The sequence below is a fragment of the Xyrauchen texanus genome, chromosome 41, assembly GCF_025860055.1.
Source record: "Xyrauchen texanus isolate HMW12.3.18 chromosome 41, RBS_HiC_50CHRs, whole genome shotgun sequence".
NCBI classification, from domain to species: Eukaryota; Metazoa; Chordata; class Actinopteri; order Cypriniformes; family Catostomidae; genus Xyrauchen; species Xyrauchen texanus.
The window spans coordinates 24,448,889-24,470,509 of NC_068316.1; the positions used below are offsets into that span (position 1 = coordinate 24,448,889).

At 41.6% G+C, this 21,621-nt stretch overlaps 1 protein-coding gene across 1 annotated transcript in view; it reads left to right on the top strand.

Annotated features, from left to right (window-relative positions):
* The window catches only part of LOC127634048 (piezo-type mechanosensitive ion channel component 2-like), a 171,881-nt gene that overhangs the window by 70,279 nt on the left and 79,981 nt on the right, over positions 1–21,621 (top strand). The window contains exons 4-5 of the mRNA XM_052113448.1: positions 71–113; positions 18,460–18,619. Coding sequence (XP_051969408.1) covers positions 71–113; positions 18,460–18,619 — 203 coding nt within the window. The remainder of the gene's footprint in view (positions 1–70; positions 114–18,459; positions 18,620–21,621) is intronic.

Genomic DNA, 21,621 nt, shown 5'->3' on the forward strand with positions numbered 1-21,621 from the left:
AGTATCATCTCTGAAGTCACTTTTTCCTTGTGTACTAGGTTTTGAATCCCATTCTCATTGTGTTTTTCAGGTTCATCATGGGAGAGATCAATTCAGAAGTTGGGCTTTGAAAGGTAAGAGAAATGTTTCAAATTAGAGATCTGGAAGATTCAGTGTGAATGCTGGAAACAGAGAGCGTATTGTACGCTTGCAGAGTGTGTGATGTTTTGGTTGGAGGTTTGAAACGCCAGCCTGGACGTGGGTCAGACGGATGATCAATCAGAACTTAGGGAAAAACTGAATATTACGAATATAGTGTAATTGAATCTAATATAAATTATAACATGATTGAGGCAGGTCCATCTGTTACAGCTCACATATTATATTATGACAAAAGAATGAAAGATACAGATAAATATTTTTCATGAAAGGTTTAAAGAAGGAAAACAATATCTTGGGATTGTCATCCAAAGTTGAAATATGTGCTGTAATGACGCAGTCAAAATATCCCTTTGAGAGTTTAGAATGGAAAAACAACACAAGCTGCAGTGTCTGAATTAAGCTCATTGTGTAGTTTTGTACACAAACAATTGCCACAGAGGATTACGTATATGAAGTTATAATGCATATTTTTTAACCCTGATGAGAAAGGGTTGAGTTGCATGCTTTTTATGCCATTTAATGGGCAGGGAATGTCACAGAGGAGATGGTAGGGAGAAAAGGGGGGTGGGAGCGGGATTTGGGTTAGGGTGGCACAAGTCATATTCGCCAAGTTCGCCCACATAACCACCACCGTGCAGTGTTGGATTGACATTTCCACAAGTATCTGGCACAGAATTAAATTTAAGTCTCAAGTCTTTTGTCATGAGTCCAAATTAAGTCTTAAGTCTTTCAAGGCCAAGTCTAAGTAGTGAATTCTAAAAGCAAATAAAGGAGTTTTTACTGTGTTTTTTCATGAATCAAAAGATTGACTTTTAAAATTCATAGTTCTGTCATGAAACTTTCTAGAACTGTTTGGGTGGCAGGTCGATGTAAGAAGAACATTGTCAAGTTGTTTGGACTAACCACATGGTTCCTGTTGTTCATCTCAGTGTTAGTCAAATGACTAGATGTTGACTCTTGTTTCACCAGCAATAATTATACAGACTCTATGTAATTGGATTGCTTATGTTTTGTGGTTTCAATCTGACCATTCACACCTAAAAGTGAATATGCACATCTTTGCCCTTGCTGATCAGTCGTTTTAGAAATAAAATTACTGGATTGTATTTAATGTTGTACTTCAAATCCAAAATAATTTCATTATCAATAAATCAAATGCATGCCTAGACGCATTGCGTAATGTGTATAGATCCATTGACTGGTTAGCATTGTACTAAGGCACCACCCTAAATTTGACATGTATGATTGAGTTGCTCATTAGGACATAGTGGGTGGCACCATTTATATGAGTCCCTCTTTTCTTTTTCATCTTTATAATCATATTTAGTTGTAAACAAATTGTTTGCCTTATTTGTAAGTGAATGTTAGCGCTGAGCCGCCATGGCTGGAGTCGCTCCCTGGAGTCTCTTTGCTGTAAATGCTTCAGTCTGGTTCCCCCCTGTTGAGTGGTAGGAGTCTGGAAAGCAGGTGACTGACGCTGATGAATGCTAATCATACAGCAGCGACTGCGCTGCGTGAATACAGATGGCATCAGTTTGCATGCAGAACAGGTCAGACTCTTGCAGTGGTCCACCCGTTGATAGACTATAAACAAACCAGTGTGTGAAAGGCATTTGGTTAGCATTACTTATGTGTGTAGCATGTAGACATGCTAATGTGTGGTAACCTGGCAGACTGTGAAATGGCTTTTTCTTTACCTGCGGGCACTAGAATACAATGACCTATAATTTATTAAAAAAAAAATCTAAGATCAATTTGATTTATCTTGTTTTTAAACAACACTGTATAAGATATTTAGGTTTTTCAGAGAATGTATTTTTTGCATGCAATATTATCTGACTATACAGACAGAGTTGTTATAGTCAAAACAAGTGAAAAAATCTACCACTACTGAAGAAGTAATCCAAAAATCTAACAGAATATGTTACAAATTACATTTTACAGCATGTATTCTGTAATCTGTAGTGGAATCAAAAGTAACCCTCCCAACCCTGTAAATATATATATATATATATATATATATATATATATATATATATATATATATATATATATGATGTTGTTGTTGTTTATAGGTCACATTAAAATGTCTTGAAACTTTTTTACCTTGTCTTTGTCATTTTGAATGTTAGTGTACTTGTTTACAAAGAAGACAACAGAAAGACTGTCATTGAGGAGTATGCTTGAGATAAAATATGACACATGTAATGTGCATAACAAAACAACAGAAAGTCAAAGGTAAATATCACCTACCTTTAACAGAATAGAGTTTATAACACAAAAAGGCTGTATTCATTAACATGAGTTAATACAATAGTTACCATGAATTTACAATGAAAAATATGTTTACACAATTTATACATCTTATACATGTTAATTTCTACATACAACATTTTATATATAATAAATATTATAAATATATAAATTAACCATATTTTAGCCATGGTATTCATTGTGAAACCATAGTGATAATACAGGAAATGGAAATTATTAGTGGACAAATTTATTGTATAAAGCGCAAATAGTTGAAGAAACACCCGTACACTTGTCTGTCTGAACAGCAATTCTCTCAATTACAAAGTGACTGTTTTAGGCCCATATCATTAGCAAAAGTGAAGAAGTTTGCGATAGATCATAAAAACACAACCCTTCTGTAAAGACTGCCTGAATACTGATAGTCAGCTCAAAACAGCTGGAAGCAGTTACAACATACATGGTACTGCAGTCGTGATCTGTATGTTGTTAGTGACAGACATGTAATTTACCTGTCTGCTGAGGAAAAGCACTGTCTGGAAGTCTAGCACAACCCATATGTGTTATGATGAAGTACCCAGAGCAAGATTACGTAATATTTCCTTATGCAGCTGTTGTGATGTCTGCATTGCAATTAGATAATATGTGTGCATGATATTGCTTAAACAACTGTTGGTTTAGCAGATTGTGTGTTTCGAGAGCTTAATCAAGTTTTATATTGCCTATCAATTAAATAAAGCTCTGTGGTATGTAACTCGCTCCGCATGCTTGTTTTATGGACATGGAAGTTACCTTAAATCGTGTGACTTGTTGATGAGAGGTGTGCTATTACTTTTCTAAGTGATCAGACTTACAGTATGTTATTCACCTGGCAGATGATAAAACAGGCAAAAACAGTTCCATAGACTTGCATTGAAAGATGAACTAGAGCCATATCTAGAGAATCCAGAATATCATAGAGACTTGGGGGAGGGCGCTTTTGATTCGGGCTAGCAAACACATCCAAAACAACATACCAACCACCTAGCAAGGCCCTGGCAAATTATCCATCTTAATACTGTCCTGAGACACAAATATAAAGTCCCGGCCCCCTCAAAAGTAAAAAGATTGAATTTGGCTCCCATAAGAAAACTTTTAAAGCTACTTCTTTACAAGATGTTGACTTAAACCCTAAGGAATTTCTTATGAATTTTCATGGCGATAGAGTAACATGATTTGGCTTCATTCTGGTCTAAACAATTTTTGTGCGTTTAAGTTCAGCATACTTGTATGTGAAGGTCATATCTAAACCTTTGTGTTCTTTATCATATCAACATTTCATGCATTTTATCCTAGTCTGTAGACTCAAGTATTGTTCAAATTTTATCAGTTTCCTTCCATTTTAAACTAAATTTACAAACAAATTTTCTCAGCCAAACAAAGTTTTGTTTAGTCTAGCATATGTGATTTCCAAGAAACAATCACAATTGAGGTTGCGACCGAGGTTTCTATTTTCCCCATTTAGCAATGCCTGATCAGCTTAATTATTTATCAATGAAATACTGCAAGCATTCTTCAAATCATTGTTAAACTGATGTGTTCTGATACATTATATCAAAATATGTTTCCTGCATCACTTCCTTTAATAATTTATCACAAATGGCGCCTGTGAGCTGAAGAATGTACAGTACGAACTCACAGTAGACATGTCAAAATAATCCTTTGTGTATTTTCTATTTAAACTGGACTCATACATCATAAGTGTTTATCTTGAATCTGTGATTAAACCAGACCATTAAAACACAAGGGAGATTGCAACAGGCAGTTCCTTATGAGCAATGCCATATGAGACCTGAATCGCACCACTGTACACTGTGTTGCTCTTGGAGAGAAGAGAGCCAAACGCATCTTTGGATGCTGCCTTCCAAGCATGCTGACTTCCAAGCATGCACTGTACATTTGGGCTCACTGTTATTTTCTGTACAAGTAATTAAGGTATAATTAATGTCTGTGAAGTTCAGCCATGTTCATTAGGGTCGCCAAACCTGCAGACGCTAAAGAGTGATTTAGCAAAAGGCTAGTTAGAATGAAGCTCCTTTTTCAGTCATGTGGACTACATTTGCTTGAACCTTATTAGCCAACAACAAGACATTTATAAAAACAAATTAGCATGACTAAGACAGGCTACAGGTTAGTGTACTGTACACATGATTCATTGCATCCACTCAACTTGTGGCTGGCTGCTGTGAGTAGGCCAGTAGATTAAAGTTTCTTGTTGACTCACTTAGCAAACATTAAGGTTCAATGATTCATCCTCACAGCCAGCTTTGAAAGGGGCTAAACAGTCAGCTCCAAAATTATACTAATCAGCATGAGTCCAGATGACCCTGTGAGTCAACATGTGAGCCGAAAGTGTTGTAGAAGCACCACAAAATGATGTGGTTGCTTCAGCAATTTGTTTTTATCACTCATTTGCTTTTTATGACACTATTGGTTAGGTTTAGGTGTAACATTTAGGGAACAGAATTCAGTTTTGTTGATTTAAAACTCAATAGAGCATTAACCTTAAAATCTCATCTAATTAAAAACAAAATCACAGCTAAAATGATATCCTCATCCATTGTGAATATTCAGTGTAGCCCAAAACACCGCCCACACATAGGTCACTGCCAAACCAAGCAACTTCCTGGTCAATGCGGCAAATATGCCTGTCAAAGTTCACCAAACTTGACAAATTCTTCGCCATGGAAGTCTATTGAGATGCCGAACAGATAAAATGTATTTTGTCCCACGAATTTCGGCATGCCAAGGTAAATGTGAACGTACCTTTAAGAACCACGTAATACCATTTCGCTAAAATGTCGCCACAGTCACGCAATATTCATGAGACCAGTGAGATTTGTAGCTGACATATTTGCATATTCAATAATGAATACTGATAAAGAACAATATTTTAGATCTATAATAACCACACTATATTTAAATGAAACCAAAAACAAAATTTAAAAGTTAAACAAACTGAAGGACAGTAAATGATGATCATCATAGTTTGAGGTTGTGATTTTTTTTTAATTGTGTTTTAAAGGAATAACTTAAAGAAATACACAAATCAGTGGCTGTAGGCTTCAACCATTACATTGGTTTTCTCGAAATGCATAAACATCATTAATCTTAAATTCACTACTATAAAATGGTAAATAAAAGCCAAAAGTTGATTTCACACAAATCACGACTGCAACAGCTGATTATGACTTTATAAACACATATTTGTCACTCTATTACTCACGTCACCCCCTGCTGTGTTTTGAGATCAAAACACATTTACTCATACACATCATTTGAAAAACTATTCATTTTAACGCTTTAACGTATTACCCACCTACATTTACACGTTTATTCCAATGTGATCAGCTTGCTCAGTAGCTCACGTGATTGAGTTTTAGACTTTGGATTCAGAGTCCAAGGCTCGAGCCCAGCCAAGGACACTCGATACGAAAGTAAAGCTAAAGTGCCGTAAAGAGACACGAAATGACACGGTTGCTTCAGTAAATGTGCTTTTAATGTCGAATTTACTTTTAAAACATTATGTTAGGTTTAGGTGTTGGTTTGGGGTAAAGATTTCAGTTTTGTTCACCTCTCATTTGCTTTATGGACACTATTAATTAGGTTTACATTAAAGCTTTAGTTTAGGGAGGTACGTTTTACTCATTAAAACATACATTTATTATTCACCTTAAAAACTCCTTCTGATTACAGCATCATTTCATTCGATTTTGGTGCCCTCAACTGGAAATTTCACTGGTAAACTGCAGCCAAACATGTAATAAAGCACGTAATTTTTTTTTAATCTATTTAAATTCAGACTATGTTTTAAACCACATCTTGTTTTTGTATTTGTCTGTGTGGCCTTTATTTAAGCAACACAAAACACTATAAGCCTTTTAACGAATGCTAAGGAATGCCAGGGTTCTCACGGTCATGGAAAGCTTGGAAATATAAAGTCATTTTAAAATTGTGTTTTTCAGGCTTTGAAAACTTGTGAAAAAGTCATATATATGAATACACAATTTTCTAGTTATGCTCTGCTTTAAAAGTAGCTCACTGGATTTGGCTGGACATTGTTCTATTATAGAACTTGTGCAGAGTAAAACTTGCTCGAAAGCCATTTTATTTATTTTTTTGTTTGTTTTTTTTACATATCCTTACCTAGTAATCACAAATGACTGGACAAGTTCTGGAAAATCATGGATATTTATTGGCAATAAATAATGCATCAATGTTATACTATCACATTTATCTTTCACATAATGTTTCATATCTACCTTGTTGAGTCTGTGTAAAGAGATTACATATCTGAAACTACCAAAAGGCTTTTGTGCGTTTAATGACAGTCATCTCCTATTGCGGATCTTACTGAGAGATAAGATTGCATTATTCACCAGCCAGATGGCCTGCTGGACCTTTGAAATGCATTTATTGAAGAATTCAGCACCATAAACCGAAGGTTCCTCAATGTGAAGCCCTGCCATAATGTTTCCCTTTTACTGTCAGTTTCTAGTATTTTCCACACCACCTTAGGATTTTAATGGTGACCCTTGCAAAGCAGATTATGTGTAGTACATTTAGAGATGAGGCTGGTGTACCTCATAATATGTGCCAACGTGAAAAAAGTAAAATTATATATATATTATTTTTCCATGTCTTAGGTCAGTTAGGCTCACTACTTTATTTCAAGAATGTGAAATGTCAGAAGTTAGCATTGCCTTTAAATTGTTTTAATGAGGTCAAATGTTTTTGGGTAGCCTTCCACAAGCTTCTCACAAAAAGTTGCTGGAATTTTGTCCCGTTCCTCCAGACAGAACTGGTGTAACTGAGTCAGGTTTGTAGGCCTACTTGCTCGTACACGCTTTTTCAGTTCTTCCCACACATTTTCTATTGGATTGAGGTCAGGGCTTTGTGATGGCCACTCCAATACTTTGACTTTGTTGTCCTTGAGCCATTTTGCCACAACTTTGGAGGTATGCTTGGCGTCCTTGTCCATTTGGAAGACCCATTTGTGACCGAGCTTTAACTTCCTGAATCATGTCTTGAGATTTTGCTTCAATATTTCCACATAATTTTCTTTCCTCATGTTGCTATCTATTTTGTGAAGTGCACCAGTCCCTCCTGCATCAAAGCACCCCCACATCATGATGCTGCCACCCCCATGCTTCACAGTTGGGATGGTGTTCTTCGGCTGGCAAGTCTCACCCTTTTTTCCCCAAACATAACAATGGTCATCATGGCCAAACAGTGGATTTTTTATTTTATGAGACCAGAGGACATTTCTCCAAGAAATCTCCAAGAACTTTGTTCCCATGTGCACTTGCAAACTGTAGTCTTGCTTTTTTATGGCAGTTTTGGAGCAGTGGCTTCTTCCTTGCTGAGCAGCCTTTCAGGTTATGATGATATAGGACTTGTTTTTCTGTGGATATAGATACTTGTCTACTGGTTTCCTCCAGCATCTTCACAAGGTCATTTGCTTTTGTTCTGGGATTGATTTGTACATTTCACACCAAACTACGTTCATCTCTAGGAGACAGAATGTGTCTCCTTCCTGAGCGGTATGATGGCTGCGTGGACCCATGGTGTTTATACTTGCGTTCTATTGTTTGGACAGATGAATGTGGTACCTTCAGGCATTTGGAAATTGCTCCCAAGGATGAACCAGACTTGTCAATTAACTTAATGTAAATTTCTGACCGACTGGAATTGTGATATAATCAATTAAAAATGAAACAATCTATCTCTAAACAATTGTTGGAAAAATTACTTGTGTCATGCACAAAGTAGATGTCCTTAACGTCATGCCAAACTATAGATTGCTAATATTTAATCTGTGGAGTGGTTAAAACAAATAAGTTTTAATGAGTTCAACCTAAGTGTATGTAAACTTCTGACTTCAACTGTATGTATATATATATATATATATATATATATATATATATATATATATATTTGTTTTTTTTTAAATTATAATTTTTTTTTTGCCTGTATATATTGTATGTATATATACAGGTATATATTTATATATGTATATATTTTGCCTGTATATATTTTTTCACCAGGTTGCTCAAGCTGGAAACTTCCACAGTTTATTTCCCTCTGAATTTTTTTAGATGAGTTTAAAAAGATATATATGTCAGTGCAGAGTTTTGTGTTTCTAAAATCATGCAACCTTAAGCCCTGAAATCAGACATATTGCAGTTTAATTTTATATCAATATTTGCAGACACTGTTTGCCATATCTAATGCATCAAAAAGAAGTCTCGTCTCATCTGGAATTTTCTGGAATCACTGAGGGCTGTATTTAGTTTGTTTTCTAAAAGCTCCTTTGCCTCAGTTTGTTTGGACAGTTTAGTTTTGGCTGCACTGAAAGCAGCTGATCTTTGCTTCATTTAACTGGTATTTAAGCATTGGAGTCTTGCCGCTTACCCTAGGAAGGTGAAGGTAATGTCTGCCATTTGGCTCTGTTGCAGTCTCTCGAATCTGTCGGCCTGCTTGCTGACTCCCACTGAGACACCTGGTGTAACGCCAGCCAGCATCAACTCTCATTCCTCTTCTGTGTTCAGTGACGATCATTAAAACAACACTCTGTCTTTACCCAAGCAAAAATATTATCTGTTTCTCTAGCCTTACCACTAATCCATGAATATCAACATCTCAGTATGTTCTTGAATCTAACTCAATCACTTAATTGCCAATTCAGTGTCTAGTATTATAAGTAGAAGTTCAGTGGTTGCCATAATTCATTGCTTTTACCCAAATCAGTGCCATCTGTGAACCTCCTTTTTCTACTTGCGTCTGCTCACAGTTTTGCTTCATGAGCGTGCTGAGATGAAAGGAGACTCTTAACCAACACTTTAAACTGTTTAGATACAGTGAGACGTCATTACAAAGTACATCTGTGTTGTGAGCCAATCTTTTTGCACACATTTGAGTTATTTTAGCATGTTAACCATACCGCTTGCCATATTATTAGGTTTAATGAAACAAATAATGCACACTTCAAAGTGATTGCATTGAAGCTAGTCAAAGATGCTTTGCTTTGAACACAGGTATTGCACCTTAAATGTACCTACATTTTCTTTAGGGTATTTAGCTATCAACAATGAGGCAAAACAAGCTTGCAAAATCTCAGTTTCCCTTCTGTCGCTCTCTCCACGTTGTGTCGGAGAAGCGACACTAGGGGTCTCTCTTGAGCGCCGATATTCACCTCTGATCTTATTGAAAAGGGCCAATGGGAGTTGGCAGTCAGTATTTGCATACCCCGCCCCCGGACATACGGGTATTTAAGCGGGGCAAATACAGGAGTTCATTCAGAAAATTTCTTCGGAGCCGATGGTCTGTCTGCAGTTTGCTGCGAGTTACACGCCACTTAAACATTCCTGTTTTCCTCTGACGATCTGCATGCTGTTGGATCTTGACGGCGCACAACAGCGGCTTTCTCCTCCTCAGTGCACGGCGTGCATTGTTGCCCCTGAGCGCTTCGACAGCACAGACACGTACACACACACACACACTGTGTATTAAAATAATTTTTACTAAAAGAGTAATTTTCTCTAAAAGAGCAAACACAGCGGCGTTGAACGTCCTTTTAAGGACGCGTATTTTTCAAGATGCCTTTCCGCCCCTGTGTCGTTCCTGGATGCGGTAGAGTGCTCTCTGCTTCAGACGGCCACAGGCGCTGTCTCGTGTGTTTGGGCCGCGATCACACCGAGGCGGCGTTTGTGGATGGTTCATGTTCTCACTGCGAGAACATGACCATGACCACGTTAGCGATCGCGGCTCGCTTTCAACAGAAAGCAAGCCACCCCAGCTGCACCCGCATTGCTCCTTCTTCCCACGGGATTAAGGACGGTGCGGTTGGCGCTGGGGGCGATTTGGGGGCGGCAGCGGGTGCAGTTTCGCCGGGTAGCCCCCCGCGAACCTCCCATTCCCCGACACGCTCGCTGGTCTCCGTCCACGCTCGCGGCGATAGCGGCTCGCCTCATGGCCAGGCTGTCTATCCTCCCGAGTCCGAAGCAGATGAGCTCGCCGCTGCATCGGAGAGTGCGGTGTCTGATGCCGAGGACTCCCCTGGACTGCCACCTTCGGGCCAGCAGGCCCAGGCTGAGGCCGACGCTCAGATGTCCGACATGCTTGCCCGGGCCGCCTTGAGCGTGGGGTTGGACTGGAACCCTCCATCCTCCCCACAGCCTTCTCGGTTGGATGATTGGTTCCTGGGGGCAGCACGCCGTTCGCGGCCACGCATCCCCCCGGTCCCTTTCTTCCCGGAGGTGCATGATGAGCTGACGTCTACGTGGAGAGCCCCGCTCTCCGCTCGTCTAGGTGCCATCCGCTCCACTCTCTCCACCCTCGACGGCGGAGAGCACCACGGGTACGACGCGATTCCCCAGGTTGATAGGGCAGTTGCGCACCATCTATGCCCCGGTAGCCCTACCTCCTGGCAGGGTCGCCCCGTACTCCCATCCAAGCCCTGTAGGACAACATCCTCGCTTAACGCTTAACGCAAAGGCCTACACTACGGCTGGACGCGCTGCCTCCGCCCTGCATGCGATGGCCCTCCTGCAAGTCCACCAGGCCAAAGCTCTCAGAAACATGCACGGGGGTGGACCTGATCCTGATGTGCTGCAGGAACTGCGCTCAGCGACCGACCTCACCCTGAGAGCGACGAAGGCCACAGCGCAGGCACTCGGACAGACGATGGCCACCCTAGTGGTCCAGGAACGTCATCTTTGGCTCAACCTGGTCGAGATGCATGAGGCTGACAAAAACCGCTTCCTGGACGCACCTGTCTCCCAGATTGGCCTTTTTGGTGACACCGTCGAGGACTTCGCCCAACAGTTCTCCGCGGTGAAGAAGCAGACGGAGGCCATTTCGCACATCATGCCCCGCTGCAGACCTGCCGCTACGGGCCCTGCCCCGTCTGCCCGCTGAGGGCGTCCCCCTGCGAGGAAACCAGCTCCTGCTCCGCCTCAACCCGGGCCCAGCTCTCAGCCCCAGCGTCGAGCACTCCGCAGGCGGCGCACGCCCCCTGTCTTGCGAACCCCCCTCCAGGACCCGGAAGGCTCCCAAGCGTTCCTGAGACAGCCGACCCAGAGCCGAAGACGTTAGCTCCGGAGGTGGTAAGACCGCTCCGTCCCCCGGTGTAGGGCCGGGAGGAGAATCCTTTGTTTTTTCATTTGCCACACCCCCTGACGGGGGCTGTGGTACCCACATTCTCAATAAAAGAGCTCTGGGTCACGGCAATGTGCTTTCAGATCTCAGTCTCAATGACAGCACGTCTCACGAGCGAGCGTGCTCAGTCAGTGCTGGACTGCCTCGCTTCCTTCAAGCCAGGCACAGTGGTCCCTCTAAAACGTTTCCAGATGCTCCTGGGGCATATGGCGTCCTCCGCGGCAGTCGCACCGCTGGGGTTGATGCATATGAGACCACACCAGCACTGGCTCCAGACTCGAGTCCCGAGACAAGCATGGCACCGCGGCACGCATCGGGTAAGGATCACCCCCGCCTGCCTCAAAGCACTCCGACCCTGGACAGACCTCTGCTTTTTACGGGCAGGAGTGCCCCTGCAGCAGGTGTCCCGACGCGTCCTGGTCACAACCGACGCCTCCCGGTCCGGGTGGGGTGCCGTGTGCAGCGGGCATGCAGCAGCGGGCTGTTGGAAAGGGGCCCTGCTGCGTTGGCACATCAATTGCGTGGAGTTGCTGACCGTCCTTCTTGCTCTCAGGAAGTTCCTCCCGTTAGTTCGGGACAAACATGTCCTCGTGAGATCGGACAGCACCACGGTGGTGGCGTACATAAATCGCCAAGGCGGCGTACACTCCCGCCACATGTCACAACTCGCCGGCGAACGTAGCGGATGCGCTATCACGACAACACCTGCCCGGTGGGGAGTGGAGGCTTCACCCCCAGTCGGTCCAGCTGATTTGGGAACGGTTTGGAAAGGCCCAGGTAGACCTGTTCGCCGCCCAGGAAACCTCCCACTGCCCGCTCTGGTACGCCCTAACAGAGGCTCCCCTCGGGACAGACGCGCTGGCACACAGCTGGCCCTCGGGGCTGCGCAAGTACACATTTCCCCCAGTGAGCCTTCTTGTACCTGTGCTGTGCAAGGTCAGGGAGGACAAGGAGCAAGTCACGTTGGTGGCCCCCTACTGGCCCACTCGGACTTGGTTCTCGGAACTCAGGCTCCTCGCGACAGCTCCTCCCTGGCGAATTCCCCTGAGAAAGGACCTCCTCTCTCAGGGACGGGGCACGCTCTGGCACCCGCGCCCAGACCTCTGGAACCTCCACGTCTGGTCCCTGGACGGGACGCGGAAGAGCTAGCCGGCTTACCGGCGACTGTTGTGAATACCATCAACCAAGCCAGAGCCCCCTCTACCAGGCACCTTTACGCCCTAAAGTGGCGCTTGTTCGCAGATTGGTGTTCTTCCCGAGCCGAAGACCCGAAGAGATGCACAATTAGGTCAGTGCTTCTGTTCCTACAGGAGAGGCTGGACAGGAGGCTGTCCCCGTCCACCCTCAAGGTGTATGTTGCCGCTATCGCCGCCCACCACGATCCTGTAGACGGCAAGTCTTTGGGTAAGCACGACCTGATCCTGAGGTTCCTGAGAGGCGCCCGGAGGTTGAATCCCTCCCGGCCAGGCCTAGTTCCCTCCTGGGATCTCTCGGTAGTCTTGGCAGGACTCCAGAGACCTCCCTTCGAGCCGCTCGAATCAGTTGGACTCAGGGCCCTCTCTCTTAAGACGGCCCTGCTGATCGCGCTCGCCTCCATTAAAAGGGTCGGGGACCTGCAAGCGTTCTCTGTCAGCGACACTTGCCTGGAGTTCGGTCCGGCAGATACGTCTGTGATCCTAAGACCGCGACCGGGCTATGTGCCCAAGGTTCCTACCACACCATTCCGAGATCAGGTAGTGAACCTGCAAGCGCTGCCCCGGGAGGAGGCAGACCCAGCCCTTTCGTTGCTGTGTCCAGTGCGCGCCCTGCGCATTTACCTGGACCGCACACAGAGCACCAGACGCTCTGAGCAGCTCTTTGTCTGCTTTGGGGGACGGCAGAAAGGGAATGCCGTCTCCAAACAGAGGCTCGCCCACTGGGTTGTCGACGCCATCACACTGGCTTATCACACCCAGGCCGTGCCCCTACCCTTGCGGGTCCGAGCTCACTCAATAAGGGGTGTTGCATCCTCGTGGGCACTGGCCAAGGGCACCTCCCTAGCAGACATCTGTAGAGCTGCGGGTTGGGCAACACCCAACACCTTCGCGAGGTTTTACAACCTTCGCGTTGAGTCGGTTGCGTCTCATGTTTTCTCAGGTCCGAGCCCGTAGAACTCTGTAACACGTAGACCGACCGGCCGGGTGGATCGCTTGCGTCCAGCGCCCTTTTCCTGACGTCAAGGTAAAGTAGTGCGCCTTCTTCCCAGGGCGCCCCACTCCGAGTCGGGACCCTGGTCGATTCCTCCCCAGCCCTCCGGGTCCGCGGTTCAGCAGAGGAACTCGCCGACCCAAGCCACTGCGGGTACCCTGGTGGCCACCCCGTACTGGTATAGGGGCTCCACAGGTAAAATAAGAAGGCCTCCTGTTCGGACTCCCCCTGTGTGTAATTCCACGGTTCTGTCCCTTACAAGCGGACCCCCGTGTCTCCCTTAGGCAGTTACAGCTGCCCCAGTCGCCGTGCTGTAGCAACTCCCCCCTTTCGAGGCTGGATCTACCACTGCGCCATACTTTCCACACGAGCCCTAAGACGGCTGTGTGACGTGTCTACCACTTTTCCTCCCCAAGAAAAAGGGCAGGTGTGGTCTCTGCAGGGTCTGGGTAAGACCCCCTTCCCTATATGCGTGTAAGGGCCCCGGCCGTGATTGCTCTATGCGAGAAACATAGAGAGAAAAGAGGCCCACCAGGCTGGCCCGTTCCCATGTTGGCAAACATCACCTTGTTCCCCTCCCAGGGTAACTAGAAGGACTCCGATGTTCTTATGGGGCATTGGGGAAGGGTACGTGCAGCCAGGTACAGACGATGCGTGGCACTGGATGAAATCCCTGCCCACCTCTGTATCGGCGGTCCACGTACAAGTTTCAGCGCATGGCAAGATTGGAATGGGTCCCCTAGTGTCGCTTCTCCGACACAACGTGGAGAGAGCAATTAAAAATTCTGAAAAAAGGTTTCCACTGTACTTTCGGAAATCCAATTTGCTGTATACTCAACATGATCACATGGAAAAATTACATTGACCACCAAATGCGCTAAACAGACATCTTTGACTGTTGTGATGCATGTTGTGAGTTTTTTTAGAAACTGATTTAAATTAATAAAAACTTTTGTTGTTAAAAATGCGTCCTGAAATACCTGCATTCTGCTCTATTTGTGGTGTTGCATCTACCTTTTTTAAAAGCAAGGTCATGTTTGGTGTTAACAGCTCTTTTCTCTTTCTTTGTCTCTAATTGACAACACAGCTGGGCACATAAAACTGGGCACATTAAACTGGGCACATTATACTGGGCACATTGTGTGGGCCGTTTTTAATTTTCAAAATTAAAAATATTATATAATATTAATATATTTTATAAAGGATTTATTCATTTAATTGGCAATTTTTTTAAGTAATTTAAAATCATTGTATTTTTATATCATAATGTTAGGGGCCTGATTCTGAGGGCAAAAGGGTCTTTCTCCATTGACAGTTTCTTTACTGTTAACCTATTTAAGCTCGGATGGGCCTTTCGGCAGGCCTGTGAGAAAAAAAGAATAATATAATAGCTACAGTCTTGAACAACACAAAATAGGTATCGTTTGAATGCTGAGAAGTTCTATGGTGGTTCTATGGAAATTCTTGGAGACTTTCCAATGCATGCAGGCATTATGACCAAAAACTGAGCAAGTGCTTTGAAATCTGCTGACAAATCAGAAGTGTTCTTTGCTGTGAACTCATCAAATAGCCATGTGTCAAATGTTGTTGGAAAGAGTATAATACAACCATCATATTTAAAAATAGCGAGTAATAGCGAAGTATATGTCTTTGACAATTATGTTGGGGTTGCTTATATGCCTCGTTTTTGCTTATAAATTCACAGAACATAAACGGAACATAAAATATCACACACAAGGTAAGCAGATGCATAAATCATTAGATAATCTATACGAAGCACAATATTACAATAGTCATTGTTGTGTTTGCGTGTGTAATTAGTTCTTATTTGTTTTATTTGTTTGGAGAGGCTTTTGGACAGATGGAGATGTTTTTGGACACTACAATAAATTATATTTGTAATCCTATAACTTTTCATTGCTTTGTCTTATCAACACAAAAAGATTTCTCAGATACATTTGACATGATTGGGAACAAAACAAAAGCCACCTTATTTACACACAGTGATATATAATGTCATATATAATATATATTGTCATAATATCATATACACTGACAAATAACATAATCTATATCATTCCAAAATGTTAAAATGTTCTTTTCAATAATACTAAACACTTGACCCTCCATGTTTTTTTTTTTTTATTTTATTTTTTTTTTTTATAAGCCTTTAATTAATTAGTTTAATTGGGTATGCCACGGAAACAGGAAATCTTTTAAAACACCTTCTGAGCTTAAAGGGTTAAAGCATAATTTTCTGCTTTGAAATGGTGTTGTGAGAAGCGCATATAAATAAAAATGACTCGACTTGAAATTACATTGACAGGCATCCAAAAGTAGACATGCATTCTGACAAAAAATGCATTGTTTTTGCCAGCAACATATAAATTACAAGTACATTATTAAATTATAATAGATGCTTTTCCAATTCCTGATTTTTGCGGCAACTGGGCAACTGCCATTGAGATGAATGAGACTGCTAATGGATAGCTTTCTTCAAGTATAAAACTGTAGACCGCCTTGTTCCTTTCCTTCAAATACAGTGTCAAAGTGTTCTTTAGTGTGTGGGCGCCCTTACTCTGTCTATTGCTCAATGGCTCTGTTCCGTCTTAAAGTTCAGCCTCTAAACTCTCTCATTTTAATCACATTTGCACAACTGGAACAGGCAGTAAATCCTGTGACTGTCTAGTAGCAATCCAAACCCTGTGCATGCCGTTTGTAAGGCTTCTGCTTTCATGCTTATTTTAATAATTAGCATAGCTAGCGCAAGGCTTGTTTTAGGTTTTTATGATTGCTCTGTTTGTGGCCTACCCTGCTGTCTTTGTTCTGAGATGAACTCGGCCTGGTGTTACAGCTATCATCTTTTGATAGACTGATCAGACACAGATGAACCATATCAACAGTACGCTAACACACGCTCCAGTTTTTAAAAAGAGCCGGGTTTCCAAACGTTTCAGTTTTCAGCTGGGAAACGGGCCGCTCTCTGAAGTGATATTGTTGCGAGGATTGAATGTGTTGGCTTCATTAAAAATCACTCTCGACTGGGCTCTCAACTCAGGCGACTGCAATGGGCCGCGGCTAGCTGAAGCAAGGAAATTAGATCCAGACGCCTTTGCACATTAAGTGAGGAAACTGGGAATTGCAGGCTTTATTACAGAACAGCGAGTTTGTGTGTGTGTGTGTGTGTGTGTGTGTGTGTGTGTGTGTGTGTGTGTGTGTGTGTGTGTGTGTGTGTGTGTGTGTGTGTGTGTGTTTTTAAGAAGCAGTGCAGCTGAATGTTGCATTTACAGCACTTGTAAAATGTCATTTCATCAGAGAGTTTTTTTGTGTTAAGAGGGAGTTATTCAGTTCTAAATCTCTTTATCTGCTTATAATTTTATATTTGTCTTAAAGGTTAAATTCTTATGCTAGACTAGTTTCTCTTCAATCTCAGTTTAATATGCAGAGACAACTAAAAGGAAGGCATTCAACTTCCCAAACAGTGTAAACACTGTAGCTCTGTGGCGCAGTTTGTTTGAGCAGTCCAATATGTCAACTTCTGGCTTTGCCAATGGTGTGAGTTCTAGATTAGATATAAAATAAGAATTATTCGATAATTGTTTTGTAAGATTTTCAATAGATTGATCAGCATATGTAGGCAGGGTTGGGGAGTAACAGAATACATGTAACGGGATTATGTATTTAAAATACAAAATATAAGTAAAGTATTCCACTACAGTTACAAATTAAATCATTCGTATCAGGGCTGGACTGGTAATCTGGCATACAGGGCATTTTCCCGGTGGGCCGACGCACTTTGGGGCCGAATAGGGGCAGACTGGACATCGGGAGAATCAAGCGGGCTGGCTAGCCATAACAGCTTTTGGGCCTGTTGCTATGTAAAATCCTGGGCCGATTTCTCTTCCCTTTCCAGCTCTAATTGGTATTTAGAATACAGTTACATTCAAAAAGTATTTTGATTACTGAAGAGATTACTTTGCATTTTATTGTCATTTGTTTCATTTAATATTTAGTCCTTTCAGATGGAAAACTGGTCCAAAGTGCATTTTAACAGCGGTGAAACACTTTCTTATGATGTGTTACATTCATACGAGCAGACAGAGAAGTGAGTTTGAAGTAAAAAAAATAGAAATAAACCTTGTGTAAATTGTCAGCTCTACATTAAGCTAAAATGCTATTTCTAGGCATTTTACATGCACATGTTACCAGACAAGATCCTATTTTTTTTATCAAGAAAATTCACATTAGATCATAATTTCTTTTTTCTAGTAACACCTCTGATATTAGATAAAATTGTATTCTTGATAATAATTTTTGTATTGGTTTCCTGTAAAAATATCTAAAAATCCTTAAAACAAGATCAGTTTGATTGATCTTGTTTTAGAAACAACACTGCATAAGATATTAAGGTTTTTCAGAGAATGTATTTTTAACATGTGTCTTACTGTACTGGAAGAGTTTTTATAGTCAAAACAAGTGACAAAAATCTACCAGTGCTGAAGAACTAATCCAAAGTATTTAGAATATGTTACTGATCTTGAGTAATCTAATGGAATACGTTACAAATTACATTTTACGGCATGTATTCTGTAATCTAAAGTGGAATACATTTCAAAAGTAACGCTCCCAACCCTGTATGTAGGCCTATTTAAAATTATATGTGTATTTATTTTGCTGCAGTGTCCGAGGTGCCGATGCCGGCAATGGCATCCGAATATTCATACCAGATATCGGCATGTTTGTGGTGGGTCTGGTCACATGGCTCCTGTGCCGCAGTCTGGAGAAGCCGCCAGTGAAGGACGTGTCACAGCACAACAGTGACTTTGATGTGGACAACCAGGTGAGATTGAATACATCCTTTTACAGACTATAAAACCCAGAGACATACTGACCAGATCAAGTTCAAAACTGCCTTTATAAAAACCCATAGGAAATTCCCTATAGGGAACCCAGGGCGAATTAGCCTTCTGTGTTTGCCTAAAAATTGAAGAAGCTGTGAACTGTAGGTCTATAATAGGCTTATATATATATATATATATATATATATATATATATATATATATATATATATATATATATATATATATATATATATTTTAGCCCTAATTGAATTATGTTTACTTGGGGGCCTTTCTCTGAAAATATTGATATATATACGTTTAATTGTGGTTAATTTAATTAATTAATCAACACAGTATGTGATTAGTTCAATTGTGAACTAATCACATGTGGTTTGGTCCCTTAAAAAGTGGGAGGCACATATATAAACTGTTGTAATTCCTACACCGTTCACCTGATTTGGATGTAAATACCCTCAAATTAAAGCTGAAAGTCTGCAGTTAAAGCACATCTTGCACATTAGTTTCATTTCAAATCCATTGTGGTGGTGTATAGAGCCAAAAAGATTAGAATTGTGTAGATGTCCCAATATTTATGGACCTGACTGTAAGTCTTAAAAATCACTGGGAGTTATATCTCATTTTGCACCCCAATCACTCAAATATTGGCTCAGTCATTCATACAACATGTAACTTTCCTCGAGCAGCTCTCCACCTGAACACACAGCCAGTCTTCCTCCCTCGCTGCAGGGGACACTTCCAGGTGTGCATAATGGCTGTTTTGGCTATAAATCATCCACTGTAGCTTTGGGGAGGTTAGTAATGCAAACCAATTACTGTCTGGAGAAATATCAGCCAGAGATCATTTGTGCAAGTATAATTTCTCTGAAGACTGTCACTGGATATCTTCCTTAATGAAAGGAGTCAGATGTTAGTCTTGATCTGCTCATGTATAATAAAGGATCTTCACTGAATCACTGAAGGCACTGATGGAATGATCGGTTCTTTAACAAATCAATGGGATTCTATGAGTGAATCAGCAGTGACCCCAAAAAGGTTATAGACTTAAGTCCATCCATACGTATGATAGATAACCTTAACCCAAACTTTCCGTCCATGCATGTTTTAAAGCATTTTCCAAAAGTTGCTCATTCACACTGAACTTGTAAAAACTCTTAAAATCCCTGTACTACGTAAGCAAACAATTGCTGTTCCATGTAAGGTCTGAAATCCAATTGTCCTCATGTTCCTTCACTAGACAGTAGTTCCAGGTAAACTTCCCGTCACCTGTGAATTAATTCAATGTAAAGGTTATAAATACAACAAATACATCATCATCGTTTTAAGATATCTTCATGTTTTGTTTTCAGAAACACCATCTAAGTGCAGACGGAAGGCTAAAATGTTGAGAAAAAGATGCGTTTTCATACGAAAACGTATTAGAGTTGACATAGCCTAAGTCATTCCTATTTGAGGTTTTCAAAGCAAGAATGATCTAAGAATTGTTTTCTTACTTGTTGACTCAAATAATGTGTGTGACCAGTTAATTGATCCAGAAGGAATGAAAATATTTTAAGAGTATTGGTTCCCACTTAGTGCTTGCTTTGAATTTGATCTTCTGGAATATAAGATCCTCTAGTTCCTATGAAAACATCTCCGTCTCCACTCCAACTGCTATTTGTGCTTATAGGCCATAAGTGGTAAACACTATGCAAATCAAAATTAAAAGCCACACACAAATATCAATAACCAAAACAATGACAAAAACATGCCCCGTTTTCCAAACTTCTCATTTCTGTATTGAATTAGAGTGTGCTGTTGCTCTTTTGGGTGCTTAATGGAAAGGTCAGGTATTTGGCCTGAAAATCATGCCAGTACTGGCTCGAATATGTGCCCAATACACAGCTCATAACCTACCAACAAAGTTACATAGAGACATTTGTGTTGTTCCAGTTAATTTGCCCACTTATTCTTGCCTCACACTGGCATCTTCACCTCTCCAAGCAACACTGGCAGCATTTTTCTGTTCTACTTTCTCCTTCCGCTTGGCATGAAAACTGTTTATTTTCGATGGCTTCTCTCAACTTACTTTGCAATCAGAGTCAGTATTTACCCTGGTAAACATCCTGTTTGAAGTGAGGTCTGATGTATGGGAACACACAGACCACATAGGACCTGCCAAATGCCACTTGCAGATTTAGAGACTGTTTTTGAGCTTGAGGATAAAATTATGTCAGGTGACCTTATTACATTTCTCTAGCTGGCTTAATATTCCTCATAAACCCTTATTCCTGGGTTATCTTGACTCATATTCCTTTTAAAGGTGCACTCAGTAATTTTTCCTCATTTAAAAAAAGTTTAACTTCTAAAGAAATGAATACGAATTTCAATATATATGTAGGAAATTATGAGATGAGAAGAGGACTCCAGTCATATCAGTAACCTTATAAAAGCTGTTTTATTCTACATGGAGCGGGTCCTCTCATGAGGTCAGCCATGTTGGATCACAAGAGCAGCTGCATACTGGCTTTTACTCAGTCACCGCCTGTTGCTCTTTTTCATACAAAAATATCTCATCTTATGCAACAAAGCAGTTCCGCATATTCAAACTTCGACCTATTGGTTGCTAAATAAAGGAGAACCGATGGCTATTGGTGTCATTGATGTCAAGCCTGAATCAAACCTGTACATGAATGCATATACATTTTTGTTTAGTAGCTTGACTTCCCCTGGTCTTTACAGTATTTTCAATGTATGGAAAAGAGCATCTTGGAAAATGTCTTGTGAAATATCTCCTTTAAGGGTGAATAAATGATGGCAGACTTTTCATTTGGGATAAATTGTTTCTCCATGAATTGTAATGACATGTTCCCTCTGTTTTTTTAAACAGACTGACTCAAGTCAGACTTGCTTACCTCTCATGAGTGCCACTGCTTAACATGTTGAAGCATGTGCACTAACCAGTAGTCTATGTTTTCAACAGTCTTCATTTGTTCTGCTGTCA